The sequence below is a fragment of the Chroicocephalus ridibundus genome, chromosome Z, assembly GCF_963924245.1.
Source record: "Chroicocephalus ridibundus chromosome Z, bChrRid1.1, whole genome shotgun sequence".
Lineage (NCBI taxonomy): Eukaryota > Metazoa > Chordata > Aves > Charadriiformes > Laridae > Chroicocephalus > Chroicocephalus ridibundus.
This window is the reverse complement of record NC_086316.1, coordinates 869,319-891,043: the sequence shown is the minus strand read 5'-3', so window position 1 is coordinate 891,043 and position 21,725 is coordinate 869,319. Positions and strand designations below refer to the sequence as shown.

At 42.2% G+C, this 21,725-nt stretch overlaps 1 protein-coding gene across 13 annotated transcripts in view; it reads left to right on the top strand.

Moving 5' to 3' along the window:
• The window catches only part of CAST (calpastatin), a 66,946-nt gene extending 46,599 nt beyond the window's left edge, over positions 1-20,347 (top strand). For 8 of the 13 annotated variants that reach the window (XM_063319743.1, XM_063319742.1, XM_063319744.1 and 5 more), the window contains 17 exons: positions 430-528; positions 1,742-1,825; positions 2,806-2,853; positions 5,335-5,439; positions 5,769-5,870; positions 6,551-6,652; positions 7,697-7,780; positions 8,561-8,608; positions 8,774-8,869; positions 9,439-9,537; positions 10,717-10,818; positions 12,556-12,648; positions 13,495-13,548; positions 13,968-14,057; positions 15,993-16,072; positions 18,002-18,068; positions 19,089-20,347. In XM_063319743.1, the coding sequence (XP_063175813.1) occupies positions 430-528; positions 1,742-1,825; positions 2,806-2,853; positions 5,335-5,439; positions 5,769-5,870; positions 6,551-6,652; positions 7,697-7,780; positions 8,561-8,608; positions 8,774-8,869; positions 9,439-9,537; positions 10,717-10,818; positions 12,556-12,648; positions 13,495-13,548; positions 13,968-14,057; positions 15,993-16,072; positions 18,002-18,059 (1,344 nt within the window). In that variant the 3' untranslated portion in view covers positions 18,060-18,068; positions 19,089-20,347. The remainder of the gene's footprint in view (positions 1-429; positions 529-1,741; positions 1,826-2,805; positions 2,854-5,334; positions 5,440-5,768; positions 5,871-6,550; positions 6,653-7,696; positions 7,781-8,560; positions 8,609-8,773; positions 8,870-9,438; positions 9,538-10,716; positions 10,819-12,555; positions 12,649-13,494; positions 13,549-13,967; positions 14,058-15,992; positions 16,073-18,001; positions 18,069-19,088) is intronic. The other 5 variants (XM_063319734.1, XM_063319737.1, XM_063319740.1 and 2 more) reach the window with 5 other exon arrangements.
• The last annotated feature ends 1,378 nt before the right edge of the window (positions 20,348-21,725 follow it).

Genomic DNA, 21,725 nt, shown 5'->3' with positions numbered 1-21,725 from the left:
GGTTCTTCTGACTAGAGGCAATGGACTAGAAAAGTGTATGTTTTTTCTTAGCTATGTGAGGTGTGTTTAAAACTTGAATATGATGTAATTTCCTCATGTTTTACAAATTTTTCTTTCCTTCTGTAGAGAGGAAGTGTGACCTTACACTTTCTGGGTTTGCCATGTCAAAGCATATGGCAATTGTGTTACGTGATACTGGCTTTTTTTTTGCTTTCCTTTTTTTTTTTTTTTTTTTTAACTTTCCCCTCTCCTTAAGAGGAGATACGTGTTGATTAGGCTGTGCTAATCTTACCACCAGGTAAAGCCAAACAGAAACGAGCAGTCCGGTGCTGGGTGTTTGCTTTATATACAGCATAAAAGATACACAAGATAAAACCTGTGCCAATTTAAAGAAATAAAGAAGTGATTTGCATATTTTCTTAAATACAGGAAATTAAAGATGATGCAATGGAAGCTCTTCTTGATACTCTTGGTGGACCTGAACCTGAGCCTGAAAAAGATCTTACCCCTGTTGTAGAGGTGTCAGAGGTATGATCTTACTCCTTTTTACAGCAGCTTTCAGACGCTGCAGTGGAATCCAAAGTCCTCTGTGTTAGATACTGTAGAAATGTGTAGAACAGCAACAAAGTGGGCTTCATATCAAAGGCCTAAGCAATGTCTGAGTCTTATATGATTAAGAAAAGTAAGAAATGACGAAATCCTGAGTGGATTCAGGTAGAATACAATATAGTAGGATGGCCTGCAGAATGGTATCATTTGGTTGTAGAAGCCTCCATACATACACTTTTCCCTGTATTAGCTATAGTTGCTGTGTTTTTTCCCCAAGCACTGGGTACAATTTGTAGCAAGCTTTTGTTCTGCATGTATTTGCTGTTCAATTTTTAATTAACTTTTTGGCGTTTTGGTGCAGGTACTCCTTTTTCCATCAGACTCCATTATCTTTCTGATTCAATTTTTAATTAACTTTTTGGCGTTTTGGTGCAGGTACTCCTTTTTCCATCAGACTCCATTATCTTTCTGATTTGGGTCTTGCCTTTCACTGTGTCTTCTAATCTTGTTTTTCTTCAACAGTTAGATTTTAACAGTAGCCCTGTGTTTGCACGTTAAACTTTGACTTCTTAGTTTAGTTTTGCAAACTCTGCCTCTAAGCCTACTAGTATCAATTATTTTCCACTGTCTTCGCTTACAGCTCAGAGCAAACAAATGACAGGGAAAGTGCAGAAAATCCTTTGTTGCTGAGAGAAGATGTTGGAACTCAATTTTGGCAAAAAAGAGCATGCTGTATTGCAGATTCACTCAAATAACTTAGTGGATGCATTGCTTCATGAAGGAGGTCCAGAGAATTAAAAGCTGTGTTTCAGTAACAGTGATGAGAAAAGATACAGAATATGGCTTGTATAATCAGAGTGATGAAATCCAAGGAAACATAAGGATTTTGTACACCCCAAAAATTCTAAAATTCACAAAGTGACGGCTCTGAATAGTGTCTGAAGCTTTTTAGGAATTAAAATAATATAGCCATATTCACATATGACATTGATTCTTAAGCCCTGACAATTTTACCACAGAAATTTGATAGCAATAAATTGAGGAATTTTACTGTCTTGATACATGGAATAACTCTATCTGATGCTAGTACTTCTTCAAACAGTACACTGAAGAATCATGATAGTGAAGTTTAGTGTACTTTGGGTTTTTACATTAATTTCTATTAGTGACACTTTTGTTCTTTCTTTTTAAGGTAAAAGCTAAAGAGAAAAAAGAAAAAAAGGCTGGAGAACATGATGATACGATACCTCCAGAATACAGGCTAACACCAGAGTTGGTAAGCTTGTCATCTCTTTATTGCTTTGTAAATAGGGCACTGCCTCTGACACTTTCTTTCATCACAGATAGGGAAAAAACATGGGGAAAACAAGCAATAGTAGTATTCAGTCGATGACTTTCTCCTGTTGGTGATTTCTTATCTGTAGTTTCCTTCCCTTCCTTTGCCCAGCATGACTGGGTTTTTCAGGCATTCTGAGCAAAGATCTGATCTTCCCAGGTCACTCATTCCTTCTCCAAGAGTGGTCTTACTTGTTTCTGATACTAAACCGCAGTGCTGTAAATTGCATCCCTTTACAGAAGTGCTCGTGCGTATCCTTCTGTAAGGTAACCTTGAAAACACTATTTTAAAGTGGTATGAAAATTAACTCAGTCTTTCAGATTGTTACTTCAGCTGATTGAGATTTGTTCAAGGTTAAGGAAAATAACACTAGAACTGAGATGTGTTTGCCATAAAGTTCTGAATTTAAAGTTCTTGTGATGATTATTGGTATAACTGGTGTTAATGAGGTTGCTGTATAAACTGGCCTTGCTGGAGCTGAATGGTAACGTTTCTCTTTTGAAAGGAGCAGTGGAGCAGTTTTACCCTTCTTTTAAGGGATTAAAAGACTGATTGACTACAGACCCGGGATTAAACTCCCTATTTGTTCAAGTGCAAAAGTTTGTCTTTTGCACTCAATGGTTGTTTTGTTACTGGATGAATTCCTGATGGTTTACTGTGGAATTAATTCCTGCCGCATATTGATATTGATAGGAAGGAGCACTTCTCAGTGTCTTGGCCCATTTGTATTCTGCTGACAACACATTTGCTTTTTTTATCCACTTACCTGGCCATGTAAGAATTCCCCCTGTCTAGGGGAATTCCTGTTGCTATGTCACTGATTTCATCTTGTTGTGTATCATTTATTTTGCTGGTGATTATGGAGGATGGCACTTGTTATAATGATAGAAAATGTCAATAATACTTGTTTTACTTTTTAGGATAAAGATGGAAAACCAATATTGCCCAAGCCTGAAGAAAAACCTAAGGTTAGAAAACTGACAATATTGTAGGAGTGTGAATAGATACCCTGTTTTCTCCCCCTCTGTCATCACTTCTCCCTGTGCCATTATGTAAGTCTCTTGGTCTGCTTGCGTGTTTACTTCTTTGCACAAAACCTTGTCAAGTGAATGTTGGTTTTATTGAAATTCACTGGCTCTAGATGTAGAGCTCATAGCAAGAAAAAGGTTTAGAGATTATGAAGATAGGAGAGAGTTACAGAAATAACTGCTGACACAAAGGAAAACTGTATGGGGAGTTAGTGTAAGGGATTCTGCAGAAGTCTGTTGGAGCTCTTAAATGACAGAGAGGAGCGAGGCAGGAAAATCTTGTGTTTTCTTGACAGTTTCCTCTCACTGGTCATCAAATATAAAGGAACATGACTGGGAAGAAGGAAAAAGCTGCTGTGGACGTTTTCCTAATCACAAAGAACAACTTGTACTTTGTGAAAAAGCATCCATTGTGGCCTAGAAAGTGCAAGATAGAACAAAAAGACTGAAAGTTACAAAGGTTAGTTTAAAATGCCCAGGAAGAAAGGAAAGATTAGGAAGAGCAAAGGAACTGAGCACTGAAGACACTGAGGGCTTCACTTTGGAAATACTGTGAGTTGAGGAGTGCTGCCAAAATTGGAAAAGTACAGGAAACTCCATTCTTCTGAAATGACTGTGAAAGTCAGGACCAATCTAAACAAGAGTGACACTGTGCCTTTTTCGCTGAAATGTGAAGTCATTTGTATTATTCGAGCTTGAATTATGGAGGAACGCAAAGGCAGCAATGAAGAGACTTCACATCTGTAAAAATTTTCATGTCAGGTCTTAGACATGTAATCGTCTTCAGAGGGAGATGTGCGAGAGCTGCACAGAAGGAACACCTGCTGAGATGCCATAAGGAAAAAAAGAGAGCAGCCATGGTCTGAGGGGACCAGGCATTGATGTTAGGAGACAAGCCTTCCTGCCTCACAGGGAGCACAAAAGAGGTGGCACACCAAAAAAAGAAAAGCTCTGGGAAAGGAACATGGCGTGAGTTAAGGGAGGTTGGTTCATAGCTTGTCTAAAGTTCAGTACAAAACCAAAGCAGAAGGTGAGCTCAGAATCATGAGGTCTTATGCCAAAAGCATTAAGTGGTTTAGTAGAAGAATAAGAATTCCTATGCTCCTTACCGCTATCAGTCAGAGACGCAAATATGATTGACTAGTTGTTCTCTAAGTGAATCACACAGGTATCGAAGTCGTATGTTGCCATATTTTTCTCGGCACTATTTGACTCTTTGTAATTTAAAGAAGGCGATTTTGAGCAACACGTGCTCACCAGTATTCCTGTGGTATTATCGGTAATTTAGACCTGTGAAACCAAAACCAGCAAATCAAAAGTTATGTCAGTATCTGAAAAACCTTCAGTCACTTACACTTCTTCCTCGATTCCTGGTGAATGTGAAGTTCTTCTTCCTTCATGATTTCAGCTAGAGCTTCTATTACTTTGTGCTTCTGTTCTGCATACCCGTAGGCATAAGTAGTGGCATTACCTTTGTGAAAAACGTTGCTATTGCCTAGGTGTTTTTGTGATTTCGTGATTGAAAGAGGAATTCAGTTGTTGTGGAAAGTGGGGCCTTATGCAATGAGGCATTTTATAGGCTTAGGGTCACTGATCCACAAAGGAAGGAAAGTGGGAGGGAAAATAAGAACTGTTCTTGAGAAATGTCATTTTACATATGATGAACTTGACCAAATGAGCCCTAACCAATTAGGCTGGGCATAGCAAGTGAATGGTGATCGCTGCTAGCAAAGATTTAAACATTTAGGTCTAAGTAGTAGTTTGAAGGATCCCAGGAGCATTAGTAATAGGTCACAGAAGTATATAGGTCACATAGTACTAGATCACGTAGTATCAGCAGATTGTAACAGATCACACGGTGGGGAACTAAAACTGCATTTTATTCACTTTTCCCTAAAACGTGAGCAGTGAACGCCAGTGGGTGTCAGCAGTCAGTGCCCAAGCCAAGAGAAGCTCCAGGTGGCACTGCTGCTGAGGGAGCTCTCCTTCTGCTGGGGAAAAAAGAAAAAAGAATCATAATCTGACAGCGCTGCTTTCCACTACCTATATGTAATTTATACTTGAAGTAGTATAACAACATGATGCGGTTATATTAAACACAATCTAGTAAATATTAGCATTCTTTTTTTTCGTAATTGAGAAGTTGCACTTTCCTTTTCAGTAGCCCCGTAAGCAGTATTGAACGTAACGTTCTCTACATTATGTTGACTTTTGATAACAAAGCAACTGACTCACTCTGAGAAGTGGTTTTCTGAATTTTGTGTGCTGTGAAATTCATGCCGTTTTGTTGCACGTGAATGTGAAAGGTTATTTCAATGTAGGCTACAAAAGTTTCTCTGCTTTTTGAGTAGCTGAAATATAATTCTTGAAAAAATAAAAACAGGCAGTGAGTCACCTGTAGCATTTATGTCTTTTTTGCAGCCTTTGAGTGAATCTGATCTTGTTGACGAATTTTCAAAAGACTTTGCCTGCCCTGTGCAGCCTGCAGTACAATCCAAACCATCGAAGCCCAGCACTACATCCAAAGTATGTCTTTCCAGTTCTCTGAAGATGCTGACGCTGATAGTTTTGCTAAGACTGGACAATGCTGTTGTTCTTTCAAGAAAAATACTGTTCTGTTGCCCGCCCATCCCCCCCCCCCCCCAGCTTCTCCCTCTCCCCCTGTTGCCTTCAGTGGAACATGCACTATTGGCACTTAATCCTTAACTGAGGGACTCCTGACTCCTACCTTTAAATTTAGAATTTTCTTTCTTGTTTTGCACTTCATTTAAAAAAAAAAAAAAAGGCCACTTAAGAGGTACATTTTGGGTTTCCGAGCATCTTGGGTAAAACGCGGTGTAATTGTTCTGTTTCAGAAGCCGTCAGCTCCTGTGTCTGCAAAAACTACTGAGGAGGAAGCAGTCCCTCGTGCAACAGCGTGCACTGTGCAGTCTTCAGCTCCATCAGCTGTGTCTTCAGTGAGTAGTGTCAGCTGAAGCTAAAGTGCTTCATTTAAGCGGTGGTATAGCATATTGCCCAGATGCATACTTCACTATGGCATATTCTTCCTCTGTAGAGGTAAGCCGCAAAGGCTAAGTGCTTTCAAAAAAAAAAATAAAATCAAGTGAAGCACAAACCTTCTCAGCCCAGTGACCTTCTTAATAGAGGAAATCAAACTGACAGTTCTTGTGTTCTACTCTGGCACTTAATGCTCTAAAGGGGATGCTGCTTGTGAACTTAGTAGATAGTGCGGGAAAAGACAAATTCTACAAAAAGTCATAATCATCCTACTGAATAATTCAGAAGATATGCGTTAATGGCTGACATTCTTGCACCTCTTATCAGAATACATGTGCTTCTATTATAAACCAAAACAAACAACCCTCCCTGTGGAACATTTTATCTGTGAGTAAGTCTTTGGAAAGGAGAAGCCTGCTTACAGTGCAACCTCTGTCAAAGTTTCCTTACGCCTTGAACGCAGCAGATCCCAAGTATGGGAAGACAATTAGGGAGAAATGCGTTACGTCTTTTTAGTTTACTTCTCAATTTTTCCTTTAAGTAATATGTGGCTGGTTGTGGTAGTATATGAAGAGGTTTCTTCAGTTGCAGCTGACCTCCAAACTATGGACTGTGCTTCACTGTACTGATACCCTTACAGGTTGGTCATGTGGCAGATGAAGCACTGGAAGCCTTGTCCAGTAGCCTAGGAAAGAGAGAGCCTGACCCAGATGAAAAGAAACCCGTGGTGGACAAAGTTAAGGTAGAGAAACAATCAGACCTCAAAAAATGGACTGTTGATATAATTATCTTCAGCATGGTTGTATTTCCTCAGGCTAGAAACAATTTTGAGATAATATTTTCACTTTTTTTAAAAACAAAATTTACTTGTGAAACCAGTTGTGTTCTGCTTAGGAAGTACTAGTAGGATTTCAACACGGTAAGTACACTTCCTTAATCATTTTGCGTATTACAGTACAGTGGTTCCCTCAGCTTCTGAAAACCGCATTACCTTAGTGTGTTACTGCTGAGCCAAAGCTGAACTAACATGCACATCAGAGGTGGCATCCAGTATGATCATTTTTCAAAAGGAACCAAATTTATGATGAGTTGTTTAAATAAATGATACATAAAACTTTGGGGGTTGTCGCTGATCTTATTTTAACAGGGAGCCTTAAGTAAGTCACCGAAACGTGTGTTCTGCCTAAGGGAATGCTGTTCATTGTCACAGTCTGAATGCCCCCATTTGCCACCCCAAACCATGGCCCAGATGGTATTGACTGTTGACTGGAGCCAAAAATAGAGAGGACAGCTCTTCTGGTGTGCTGGAGCTTTTACCAAACAAAACTTATCAGGGCTGGCTTTACTACCTTTTCTTAGTTGTCATCTTCCAACATAACGTGTATGGGGGGAGGTCCTTTTTGAAGTTGGCCACTGATTTCTGTGTTCAGCCTTCCTTTGCATGCAGCCCAGATAGCTGTTGAGTGGATGTCAAGAAAAAGTCAAGAACTAAGACCTGGAGGTATAATGCTATTTTGTTGTTGGTCTATGCTTGTCTCTTCACTTAAGTCTGTTGATCTTCATCGAAACAGTTAGAGCTACTTCTGATACACACAGGAAGAAACAGGCAGAGAAATTAAGGCTTTCTCAAGAGAAGAGGCTTTCTTTTAATTTGCGGGAGATTTTTATCTGCTAGTTGTATTGAAAGACTTCACTAGACTGAAGAGCTGAGAGCTTGCTCAAATACATTTCTCTTGGGATGTAGTTACTTGGTTTTATTAATATTATTTTTATTTTGCCTTTGTAGGAGAAAACCAAACAGGAAGAACGCAAAAAACTGGGTGAAGACGAAGAAACAATTCCTCCAGAGTACAGATTAACAGAAGCAAAAGTAATTTATTTAATGTGCCGTTTCAGACCTACTGTCCTTTCATTCCTCAGAGTATATGGATGAAACTGAGGCCCCATTTCATTTTGAAATGTTGATGTTTAATTCAGACATTCTTATAGTGTATAAAAATTCCAGTTTGTAGTTCCTGAATCTGTCGTTAGATGCCTGTCATTAGATGCCTGCGTAGGCACAGAAGTGGTTTAGACACAGCTACCTACACATGAATAATTTTGGCTGAGTTCAGTGCACTGCAGTCTTTCATTAGCTTTTTGTATTTTAGAACTTTAATAAATTGTTATTGGTCAAACCTGTTAAAAAGCCCAAACACTGCAAGGTGGTATTTTTACAGACATCACCAGACAACTCATTTGACAGAAACGGGTTGATTAGGTATAGCCAGGACTTGCACAACACCTGCCACAGCTGCCAGTGTGAAAAGGTGCAGCCTCTGTAGACGCTGCATCCAGGAACATTGTTACCCGCCTGGAACTTGGGATTTTATTTGTTAATTGTGCTGTTTCCATGGAAACTGAAACATGAAATAGGGAAGCTCAGAATCCCACACACTGAATCACTTCTCAGCACTCGGATGTTTCTGAGTTACAGGACCTGGATTTTTAAATGACACCCTGAGTAACAGCAGTAGAGGCTAGAGGTAACTAGTTGGATCATTTTCTTGTGTAATACTGCCTGTTGCTCAGCAAATCCTCTGAGAGTACTTGTATTGCATGGTCATTTAAGGACAGTTTGGTTTAATATAAGGGGCTTTTTCTGTTGTAGGCTAAAGATGGAAAACCACTCTTACCAAAACCTGAAGAAAAGTCTCAGGTAAAAAAGTCAATATTCAGATGAATGTTCCATTCATTAATTAATTACTCAAATGTCAGTAAGGTTTCATTCTTCAGTTTAAAAATGGAGATTTATTGTGTTACCTGATCACTTTTTAATAGATGAAAAGCTTATATAAGCCTCTTTTTTTCTTCTTAATTATAGCCTATGAGTGAAAATGATCTTTTAGAGGGTTTGACAGAAGGATTTTCCTGTTCTCCATCCCCATCTGCACCATTACCTACACCAACTGTAATAAAGGTGATTATATTTGATTTCTGAAGATCTGTTTTATTTTCAAATTGTTTCAATAATCTTGATATGTAATTTGTTTCCCTTAAAGTTTATGTAAACTTTCTTAAATAAAATTCAATAACTAAAATTTTAAAATATTTTTTGCAATAAATTAATAGAAGAGCAAGACTTTAATAATAAGAAAAAAAACTAGGTAAGTTAGTTGTCATAGCTTTTTACCAATTACTTGCATAAGTAATGCTTTGCAGTTGAGAGCATTAGGTGTTACTTGGGAATATAGGTGGGCTTGGTGAAATCTTAGCTCCTCTGAAGGCACATTGAACCTGCCCCTGACGTAAGCTATGCCAGGGTTTAACCCAGCAGTTGAGATGGAAGATGGAACGTGAACAAACTGAGACGCAAAAGTGTTGCCAGTGCTTCTCAGGAAGGGGCTTCAATCTGAAATAGGTAGAGCTTCCAAGAAAAATAAAGTCCTAGAAGCAAACTGAATGGGCATTGCCTTTTTGATGCATGGAATTTGATGCGAATTTTTCTCTTAATCCTCTGTGTTATAACAATGCTGTGTCTTGTTGCAGAAGACTAAGGAGGGTGAAAAGCCCGCAGATTCCGCAGACGTTATCTCTGCTGCTACAGTTTCTTCAGTGCACTCATCAGCTCCTCCAGCTTCTACCTCAGTAAGCAACCTCTTCTGTACATCCTTATCTCAAACTAAGGACTGCCTGATGGAGAGAGGTGGGAGCGTGGCCAGTTTTACTGTAACAATGTAGTCTGATATAGACTTTTGAAAAGTTAAATAATGTATTGCTAATTCAGGCTACTGGGGGGTAAGAAAGTGTTCCATCTGGGAAAATAAAAAGTATGAGTTTCTGGGCACTGTGTGTTTGGCTAGCTGCGAAGACTGGTCTGCCCGCTTTGTCCGAGTGCCTCCCGCTCGCTGTCATATCCCAGCTGCCTTTGGAACGGCCTCACCCGCGCTGGGGAGAGGAACTGCCCGGTCCGGTGCCCATTGCTCCGGAGTCGCTGAGGGCATCAGGGGATGGGTTCGTTTCCCTCCTGTGGGTCAATGCGGGTAGTTACCTGCGTGCCGATGGTTTTGTTTTTAGGGTTGGGCCTGTAACCGAACCACACCTTTTCTTTTCCTGCTTAGGCAATGAGAACATTTAAAATAATAATACTGTAGTCATTACCATAGTGGCAAAGTCATCTGTTAAGGCTATAAAAGGAGGAGTTCAAGGTTAGTGGAGGAGTGGGCAGTGCCGTGACCTCCTTTTAGTACCAGGAGGACTTCCCTTCACACCACGTCGTGGTGGTGTTGTGTCCCTCCTTCCCCATTTCCATCTGTGTGGAGGGAGCTCCCTCTGGTGTTTCCAGCCTGGCTGGAGAGGGGAATATACAGCTCCTCCCACCTGGGTTTTAGTTGGGTTGAAGGGCTTTTTTTCTAACCAGTGTTTGAATATAACTGGTGTGAATTAGCAAAAGACCATACGTATTGTGGAGATAAAATGTTAATAAGTTTTAATTCAGGTTGACGCTTCCTTAGCAGCTAATCTGCAGCGATAATGATGTTTGCAAAATGAATGGCAATTACTGAAAAACAATCTTTTCATAGAGCTGTTCTCGTTAGATCAAGTAGGCTTCTGTGTAACAAAAGAGAGCTATTAAAAAAAATTCCATAACCCCTTCTTGAAATTATGTTTCCCCACCTATTGCACTACATTGTAATTACAGAGGGAGAGCTGATCGTTCGTTGTTCACTAAGGTTGACAGCTCATTAGTCAGTACTTATATTAGCTTGATGAATTAAATTATTTTTAGAGCTGATTTCATTCACGACTGTGTTTATACTTTGTTAGGGAGGAAAAGAGATGGATGAAGCCTTGGATCTCCTGTCCGATTCCCTGGGACAGAGGGAACCCGACCCTGATGAGAACAAACCAGTTGTGGATAAAGTAAAGGTAACAAAAGACATTATGAAAGTTGTGCAGTCTGGGGGGGGTGTGGGGAAAACACAACAAAAACCAGACAAAAACTGAGATACTTGCCTAACTTCTTGTAGATTTCTTTTAAATGGTACACTGCCATACTTCTTATGTACTTGTAGAAGTACACAGTATGTGATTTTCAGATGTAGGTGTAAGGTTATGAGAAAAAAACAACATACTTGTTGCATGGCATGTTGGCATATTGCTTCTAAGTGTGTACTCTTCAATCAACTGGATTACTTGTGATTTTGGAGAAAAATGTTGAATTATTTAAGATAGTTTAGCTGTTTGGAGGTGTTGAAATACTACAGGTAATTTGCAATACTTCGATTTCAGTACCTTTTATTGTCATTATTCTAATTATTTTTCAGGCGTCTTCTCTGGCCTCTTTCTAAAATTAATTTTGTGGCCTTCTTTTTTGTCAGACTTTAACTTTTATAACCCCAGAGGTACCAAGTTCATCAACAGACAACGTTCATTTAATCAGTCCCATTTTTTACTTGCGTGTTTCCACTTGTTTTTCCTTCATTCAGTCTTTCTTCGTGTAATTGTATGAAGACCTTTCTACTAATAAGAAAATCAGACGCATTTTTGCATAATAGTAGTAGTAATAGCAAGTTGTAAACTGAAATACTTACGGTAAAGGATGTTACTGGGGAAAAAAACCACCATAAGCTGCCCATGAATAGCTTCAGGCTGGAATCTAGAAGGAGGTTCCTACTGTCAGACCAGGCTCGGGTGCGGAGGTTGCTGGCTGCCGTAGAACAGGTTCCTGCGGTCTGGGTAGTTGTCCCTCGCCATAGCAAGGGAGCGAACGCTTTGACTGCGAGATCTGCAGAGCTCCTGTGCTTCAGTGGAGCTGTAGGAGCCCTGCCTTTGTGGCGTGGTGGTCTTTACAAAGGCATTGAAAATGCTTACGCCGCATGAAGAAATTTCAAAAAGAAATGAGAGTGCCTCAAACTGTCTGCGTTAACAAATACAAAAATACTCTTCAATAATACGCTCAGAAACCTACTTGGATCTAAACCAGCTCTTGTATTTGGCGTGTTTCTGGTATTTTTGTGAGAAATCAAAGCAGCATAAATGGAAAAATAAACATAGTGGAAGGAACGCATCCCTTCTTGAGGCGGTTTTGAGGAGCTTGTGGTGCTCTGCCTTCTAGTTGTGTTGGAATTGAAACTGACTCTGGCTCCTAAGTCTGGTGGGACGCGTAGGCCACTCTTGATCAGTTTGGGTGTGAGGTGGAGAAGTGTCCTGGGTTTTGCTAAAGGCACTTGGATGCATTCACAGGTGAGACATTGCAAAAACATCAGTTTTGTGTCAATGATACAGTGCATGGATGAGATTTGGTGCACTGTATCGAAGCAAATCACTGTATCACAAATAAAAAAGTATGGAATGACTCCTTTTAGTTGTATTGTTGAAAAGCAGAACTGAAAGTTGACGTAACTGGTTTTTTTCTGCTGCTGTGCGTGTATATATATATATATATATTTAACTTAGTAACTGTGTACGCTTGTTGAGAGCTATTAAATTTAGAACTTTCAGGCATGAAACACACTTCATAATGGAATAAATATGTGGGTTTTTTCCTGGTAGTTTTGAAATTTTAAATTCTAAAAAGGCAGCTGTCCTAAGTTCAGTGAGCGCTCTGACTTGCTGTTTGCTAATGTTTCTAACATAAGTACTAAAGTTGTTAAATGCTTTCAGGAGAAAGCTAAATCTGAACACAGAGACAAACTTGGAGAAAGAGATGATACTATCCCACCTGACTATCGAAAACTTCTGGAGTCAGGTGGGCAGGTAAGGAAAAGCTTTGTTATTTTTTATTTAGCTGTCTTGTAGCAACACCAGAAACTTGTGCACATGAGCCAGTCTGTCCAATTTGGAATTATGGGGAGAACAGGGAAGCTGAATAAGTGAGTAAATGTGTGCGCTCTATTTATGTGTTAGGGTTAAACATGTGAATATCATATACTTAGAGTAGCTATGTGTATCCTTGCATGCATTTAATTCAAAAGACAAACAAACAATTGGTTTGTTTTTCTTTTTTTAAACTGGGCAACCTGAGTAAATAAATCACATTGAACCACACAGTAGTAGTCAACATCCTGTAAATTTAGCAGTGTAGATTCCAGCTACACTGGCTCAGTATTTTAGGTGCTCCAGAAAACCAGGTGGGAAAACAGGGAGTCTCCCTTGAAGAAGCTTGGCTTTATAGTCTCCTTTTAAACAGGAGATCCTTGCAAACTGTGAATAATAATGCGTGTTCATGCCAAGCAGTTCCGTTCCAAGTTTGGGGACAAAGGGTATATACAAGTCTTACCTTGGTGGTATACCTAAAGCCTGGGACGCTGCCTTGCACTGAAGCAAGTGACTGCTCTGACAGTGATTTCATCTTTTCTGGATCAGAAGACTGTTTTTCCAATAGACTACAAGGGTCAAAAGATGATATCGCAGATGTAGTGAAAGTAACAGAGCTTGAAAGTACATCATGAACTGACTTTGCATAAGTAGCATGAGGAACAGAGAAATCAGTTCAGAATGGTTCAGGTATCTTTGTAGCCTGTAGACTCCCAGTGACATGTTTGTATCTTACAACTAATCTGACCAGTTCAAAACGTGGATGCAATCTTTCTTCTTCCCAAGGGGAAACCAGTGAAGCCAACAGCAAAGGATGATGCGAAACGCAAAGAACAAAAGGTAATATTTATGATATTTTTGTTCTGTGTTGGTTTCATGCTGGGTGCTCTGATCTTGTTTTCTAAGTGGTATCAAGTCACGATTCATTCTCATATTCATTTGCAAATTCTTGTAAATGCTAATGAACGCAGTAGGAATAGTAACAGTGTGGACAGTAAAACTTTTGTGAAGAGTAACTCTTCATAGTCAATCCATTTTTTATGCACAACTACACTGTGAATGTTCAGGTCCAGTATTCAAAGAAATTGTCCATCTTGGAAACTTCGAACAGACTTCTCTGTTCTAACATATGTGTAGAACTCAGTTATGGTGGGTTTTTTTAAGAAAGGGATAACTAAAGCAGACATAAATTCTGAAACATTAGTTTGGCAGCGGGAGGTGTTGCGTATTGTGTGACTTCAGAATTAACGTTATTGCAGAAGCCTACTGATGACTCTGCAGCTATCGATGCCCTATCAGGTGACTTCGATACTTGTGCAGAGGCTCCTGCCACACCACAGCACTCAAAGGTAGGACATTTTCCGCTAATAACTTGCAAAATAAACAGTTTTTTACTACTTCGTGAAAGTTCCTCGCTTTTGTTTGCAGTAGCTCAGTTTAGGTTTAGAGCTAGCCTCTTTGGAAGATGCTGTTCAGCTGCAGTGGTTGTCTTACGACTATAATGGAAGTTTGATGTATCTTGCTTTGTACTAAATATTTGGAAGAAGGAGGGTTTGTGGAGTATAGGGTCTTTTACACAGGTAAGATGGGCTTGGACAAGTAAGTTGAGCAGAGAATTGTGGTGACAGTTTTTGTACAGATCTGAGTGTCCAAAAAATGTAGAGAGGCAGAGAAGAATTTCTGCAATGACTGCATGCGCTACCTAGCAATAGTTGTAGGCTGGAACTGAGAAAACAGTTCAGGACTGTTTTGCAGAGAGAAACGCTAGGAGTAGAAAAGATTTCTAGGTGTGTTAGGGAAAGTAGTAGAGCTGACAAGAAAGACGAAGGAGGAATGGACTGGAGAGGTCCTGTAATGAGAAATGGAGCATTTATTTGTCACATAATCGTCTTGACCACAACTGGCAAACAGCTGTCGGACTTTTCCCAGCAAAGTGCTGCACATGCAAGGCTATATGAAATGAACTAGCAGTGGAAGCAGCATAGATTTGGAGGTCACCAACATGAGGACAGTGTTTGAGAAAGGATGGTTGTGCTGGAAAGGAGTGTGAAGAAGGGGGCTGAGGTTTAGTCCACATGTGAGAAGCATCCCTGTCAGATGAGCTTTCTGCTTGCTCTGAACCCGGAGTTTGTTACCTTGAGCTTGTGCAGAGCGAGAGGTCTTGTATGGCTTTGAGACATCCACTGTGACACTGCAGTCACATTACCCACTTCCTTGGCAGAGGAGCCGTCTGAAGCAGCTGGTGGGATATTGGTGTGAAAATCCTGGACTCCTTTTGTTTTCTACAAGAGCTCAAACTGGTTAAGAACCAGTAACTCCCTCCTGTTACCTGTTTGCTCTCTTATCCTGTATCTGACATGTTCTATCCTATGCCCTGGTGCCTCACCTGCAGACAGCGGGAAGCGTAAACATTTTTTTGAATGGGGAATAGCTTTTGTACTCAGCTGGGAAAGCAGGAACCGTTGTCTCTCATCTGCCACGGACTCCTGCCGGCCCATCCCTGCCTTTCTCCTGCAGTAGCGTCCCGCCTGCTTCCTGCAAGGAGAAAGAAAAAACAAAGCTTGGCTGTACTAGATCTTTGATCTTTGACCAAACCAGGTATTAGCAGTGAAAGATTAAATCCCTTGGACAGACACAGCTGTGGAAGCATAACCAGCTCCCAGGTGGAATTCTGCATTAGCTTCCCTGAGTTTATACTGCGGGGCACCTGGTTAGCAAGAGTGGATTATGAGTTTGTCCATGCTTAGAGTGTTGACTATGATTGTACTTTTTTGCTGTGTTTGTTCTTCTCCTGGGGGGAAGAGAAGAAGCAGGTTTGAAACTAAAGTTCAAATCAGATGTAATTCCTGGGAGGAAATAGCTGTGTTTACAAGCAGCTCTTCTGAACCGTTGCGCTGGTTCCCAAGCGCTTGCCTTGACGCCAGATCCTCAAACAGCTTGGACAAACTGTTGGTGTTTTATGTGCTGTTTTATTTGGTTATGAGCTTTGGAGCTAGATCTTCTGCTGCAACATTATTACTTTGTAGTAAATACAAGATGCGCCCCGTTATACCAGCGTATTCATCTGTGCAGGCTTTCCGGTGTCCGAGTCTCCCCAGCATTAAGCAAGGCTCCAGATTGCAGCTTGCCGTGGATTGAGGGCAGTAATTACATGCACGTGTCCTGCGTTGACTTCTCTCCCACCTTACCAACCACGTTTAGAATAATGTTATGGCAGATGTCAAAGTAGGAGCCACGAGTTCTCTGTTCTGTTTGTAACTGTAATTATTTTTTTTTCTTTGGAGTGTAGGACAAAAGCGGAAAGGAAACCATCACCACTAAACCAACCCCAAAAGATAAAGGAAAACCCAAAGACCCTAAAAAGGTAGAAACATACACATTATAGTATGGATAGTTACCACTATAAACACAAAAGGTGGGCAACTGGGTTTTGGATTTGTATTACATGGATGTTTCTTCGAGGAGAACTTTACATCAATATGTTGAACTTGGTCCATTTTCATAAGTGTATACATAGGAGAAAAGCACCTGTCTGTTTCAAGGGAAATTTTCAATATTGGGTGCTAAAATATGTTTCTTTCAGAGAGAGTGAGGTCTTCTACAGGGCGCTCAGTGCGTGCTCCACAGGCTTCTCATTCCCATATTTGCTGGTCTGAGTCACACTTCACATCCTGTAGCTGCCTCGGGATCCCCATCACACCTCTTTTTCCTTGACAATTTTAAGTAACAACATTCTGAAAGTGATTAGAACGTATTCCTTCAGCCACACGTCCATTTCTCAAGTTACTATTGCAACTCATTTTAAAAAAATGAAGACCTACATATAATTCTACATAAATAAGCATGTAGAATTAATCTGGTGAGAAAAGGAAGGCAGTTCGTTCTATATTTAAAAAAATAATAATTAGAAAAGGTTGTGTTGCTTTTGTCATCCAGAATGGATGTAGGTAAGGGTGAAGCTTTCCCCAGCATGTTGTTCTCCCACAGGATACGTGCTGGTAGATGCATGAATCAGATGGTAACATCTGCTCTGGAAATTTCATGTTTCGTGTTTCAAGTGATGGGATTTTTCTTCATTATGAAATTGCCACACATGCCTTTTGTCTAACATCAGAACTGTCTGTTAGAGAAGCCACTGCCCGAGCATTGACACCCGTCCCAAGAGTGTCACCCGGCAAGGCTGTCACTGCCGGGACCAGGTCCCTGCGCGGCAGGGAACCCCCAATAGCTGCTGGGCGGCCCCTTCCCACTCCACACACAGACAGACGCTCTCAGGCGCTCCCTCGTTCTTCAGGCGCCACCCAAGGTTTCCTGCAGCAGAGTCTCAGACGCTGACTTTATAAAAACGAGTAATGGAATTGACAGGTCCGGCAGCGAGGTCAGCCCGGGCTGGTGCTGCCGGAGAGGGACGTTGAACAAAGAAGCCCCCGGGCATTTATACCCCTGGATCTCCACCCGCCCCTCAGGCGCTCTTCGCGCCTCTTTGAGCCCAGTGGTGGTGTTTGGTCTGGGATCTTCTGACACCTTCTGGGATTCTTTTTCTGTGTCCAGGCTGGCCGTTGGCTGCTCTGATCTTGTTGATTTGCAGCTTCTGCGGGGGGTTGTCGCCTCCCGATCTTCTGCTTTATGCTTCTTGTGCACCTGCGCTCGCCACCAGAACGTGGGGACCTGAAAAGTCCCAGACTTAGGGAAGAACACTGCCAACACTTCGGTGTGATACCAGCATTTTTCTTACAGTGACAAACTAAACGCAGCACTGCCAGCTGCTAGGAACATTACTGAGACAAATAGCTCTGTTGCAGCCTAAAGGCTTCAGCAAAGCTGGCCGTTCGTGCTAAGCAAAGCTAGGCAAACAGAATAAGCACGCCTTGTTATAACCATAAGTAATTCAGTTTAATTAAAACTTACGTAAGCTAAACAACTAATATTGCTCAACACTTAGAATTTTCAACATAAAACTGGGGAGTGGGGCGGTCTTTAACTCCTTTTCAGAACGATGTATTTTTTAATGTTCTGAGTTGTGACAAGCTCAGTAGCATGGGTGGAAGGATGTTGAGAAATAGGGTATGAACAGGTCAGCCACAGCCCTCTGTAGCTGAAACTGAGTCAGTGATGGTGGGAAAATGAAAATATACATACACAGCGCAAGTTACGAATACCGTTGCTAAACTGTCCGTACTTCAAGCACAGATCGTACTTATGTCTGAACTGTGACTCCTCATGACTCACTGTTTTATTTCAGATTTTCGCTTGTCACGGTTTCTTACTGTCTCATGCTCCTCTTGCTCTGTAGGCAAAGGGACAGTCCTCCAGCAGCAAATCTGAGAAGCAGAAAACAAGCTAAGCGTTAACATCATTGGGTGAGATTTCTTCCTCTCTATTCCTTGAACTACCACAAGGACAACTCATGCTGGTGTTATTAAAGCTGGGTTTTGTTGACGGAATTTTAACTGAAGCAAGAGATGGTTACAGACACTTGGAATGACCTTGAACTTCACTGTCCTAGGCAGGAAAGGCCTTACTTTTTTTTTCCCCGCACCCTTTGTCCATATAGTTCATACAGAATGACTTCATGTAGCGGAATTCCTTTAGGTTCGTGTAACTAAGGATTCCAAGACGTGACGTACTGCTTCCCTAGTAAGACCTTGTTACAGAGAAATGAAGACCAAGCACATCTCAACTGGTTGTTCCTGTCGTTAGGACAGTGAGATTATGTCATTATTTCTGCACCAGGCTAATTTTGGAACGGCGTGCAGAACAGATAAATATTCCTGCAGTGAAGCTGGCCGCTGCAGCAGGTTTTGGTGCTCTGCTCTGTGCACGTGTTCCGCTGCCACCGTGTACTTGTTTGTGCTTGGCTTGAGCACGCTCTTAACGTTAGAGTAATTGGGGTCTGCGACCGTCATCGTTAGTCCATGGAATGTTCTGTCGCTGCGCTGTGGAGCGTGGCACAAGTGCTAGGTGCGGAGGGGAGAGGCAGCGGCTCATCCTGCGCTGGCCGCTCCAGCCAGGAGGGCCCGAGCGCTGGCATTCTGAACGGCGGAGGAGCCTCTCCCCTCCGACGGCAGCGTCAGCCCTGGCTTTGCTGCAGGGGTGAGTGACGGTACCCGGCGAAATCCCATGTGACGATCCGCCCACCGGCCTCGCACAGGCCGAAGGCGTCATCACTGCGTGTGCCGGGGAGCGCCGCGCTCACCGCAGTGTCACTTTCAAACAGTGCCTAATCTCTTGGTGTTTAGCCTTCCTGGGTTTCTTGCTGTCACTAGAGACTTAAATCTCTATGATAATTCTTCCCAGATTTATTTTGTGAATATTTTTCCCAAGTTAAAGAAGGTAAGCACTCTAACCTTTTTTTTTAATTTCTTTTTCTTCCCTCCCAGGATCTTGGTGCATCACGTAAAACATCGTCTTTCTGTTGGTGGATAATTATTCCTGAAGAACAAAAGCTGATGCAAAACCCATGTGGTTACTCTGGGTGGTTTTTGTACAGTGATACTTGTTGGACTTTTTTCATATTTTCTTTTTTCCCAGTAGTAGACTAAGGTGGTTTGGTTTTTTTTTCCCCCCTAGCCATTCATTTTATTATACTCATATACTTTGACTTTTTTTGTAATTTTCTTCAGTTTTCAGAGGGAAAGAATGCTTTATATTTGCAAGAAATATATTTCATAAATGAATAGCAATGCCAAAAAAAAATATCTGCAGACTTTTGCACATAATTTCCACATAGTGCCTGTAAATCTCAGAAGAATTTGTATGTGCTAGCATTTTTAGCATTGCAGTGAATGCATTAAGTATTCTGGAATGCCGTGAGCTTTAGTTATCCTCAGCCCACCTCAGCCTGGCTGCGCAGTCTTACCTCAAGCCAGTTCCTGGTAGGAAACTGTAGATAAGCTGTGGGTAGCTAAAGAATGAGAAACTGGGGATTAACTGCTTCATGAATTGCATCTAGTAATAAAACAGGTATTTCGGATGCTGCCTTACCTGTAGTTAAAACAGCAAAAACACACCAGATACGGATTTTAGTTTGGGTTTTTTTTCCTATTTCCAATCATCTGTACTGTTATCTGGTAATGTCAGGAGTCTCTTGGACTGAACAAATACAAATCCTGGTGTGACAATGACGCCGTTACCATCACAGAAGAGTCAATACAGAAGGTGCACGAGCCTTTAGCAGAGATCAAAGAGAAGTTCAGGTCAACAGGCGGACCTTTTTGTTAATTTTGCACTGTTTGTAGTCCTTGCTTCTGTTCCTCGTGCCCCAGGAGGGGATGTGGAAATAGGGCAGAAGTTAGTGCTGCGAGGAACAACGTCACGTTCAGCTGCTCTGCAGGAGCGGGCGCTGCTCCCAGGTTCGCTGTCGCAATGGAGCTGTGCCAGGGGCCGCCGCCTGTTTTCCTCTGTCTCCGTGACTCGCAGAGCATCTTTCTGCACATCCTTACACTTGCACTGCTTCAGCATTAGCTCGCGGAGGAAGGTCATTCCAACACTTGTACTGATACCAAAAGCTGACTCTAGTATGTAGCGCCGCAGGCAGAGACAGACGGGAGATTTAAATTGGGGATATTTAGACTTTTGACTGTACTTCGCAGTCTGTACTGAGTACCTGTGTCACACTAATAAAGTTTTTAAGAATGCATTGGGATGTTTGTTACTTCTCATTTATTCCTAATGTTACCTGAATAGCTATTGAAAGACAAAAGAAACCCTACAACTAATTAAAAAAGCATTGGTGTATTAAAACTGAATAGAATGTCTTTTAAAAAACCTGTAAAATACTTGTCCATGATGCTTCATGAAGGCCCTCACAGTCTGATGAAGGTCCGCCTACAGTTGTTTTTCCCCCTTTCCTTTGGTTTTCAAAGCTCTGCCGCAGTTAACAGGGACCAAACTTAACTTGTGGGCTCCCACTGTGCAGGAACCATTCAAAAGATGAAGACATAATCACAAGGATTTTCAGAAACGAAGTTACTGTTTTGCTGAAAAACTGCAGTTAGGATTTTGGTTGACAGGTCTGATACACGAGTGAGTGGCGGTGGTTCGGGCGACAGAAGGAACACTGTTGCGATGGCGCGTGTGAGCCCTGTGTGGCGTCCCTGGGCCTGGCCGGGGTCTCCTGGACTGTGGCAGCAGCACCTCAGTCCCGCGTGATTCTCTGCATAAAAGCCCAAATGTTTATTAGTGTCAGGTCACGCAGCTCCATCAATGTAATTTGTTGTGTTGAGATAAATGACACAAAAATGTACCTGCTAGTGATGCTTGCTCTGTTCTGCTGAGAGGGCTGCAATCCCAGAATCCCAGACTGGCCGGGGTCGGCAGGGGCCTCTGGAGATCACCCAGTCCAACCCCTGCCAGAGCAGGGTCACCCACAGCAGGTGGCACAGGATGGCGTCTCCAGGCTGGTTTGGAGTATCTCCAGAGCAGAGGCTCCACACCTCTCTGGGCAGCCTGTGCCAGGGCTCTGCCACCCTCAAAGTGAAGAAGTTCCTCCTCACGTTTAGGTGGAACTTGCTATGCTCAAGTTTGTTTCCTTTACCTCTTGTCCTGTCCCCGGCCCCACTGAGAAGAGCCTGGCCCCATCCTCCTGACACCCCCCCTTTCAGTATTTGTAAGTGTTGATGAGATTCCCCCCTCGGCCGTCTTTATTCCAGACTGAAGAGACCCAAATCCCTCAGCCTTTCCTCATCAGAGAGGTGCTCCAGTGCCCTCAGCATCTTGGTAGGTCTCTGCTGCACTCTCTCCAGCAGTTCCCCGTCCTTTCTGAACCGGGGAGCCCAGAACTGGACACGGCGCTCCAGATGTGGCCTCAGCAAGGCAGATTAGAGGGGAAGGATGACCTCCCTCCACCTGCTGGCCACACTCCTCTTGATGCACGAGCTGGGCCAAGCAGTCCCCGCCAAGAGCCCCAGGGCTTCTCCCGGCCTCGCAGGGCCCCACGGAAGGCCCCGTGGGGCCTGGGGAGCCGCGGGGCTCCCCGCGGGGCCCGGCAGAGCCCCTCCAGCTGCCTGGGGAACAGC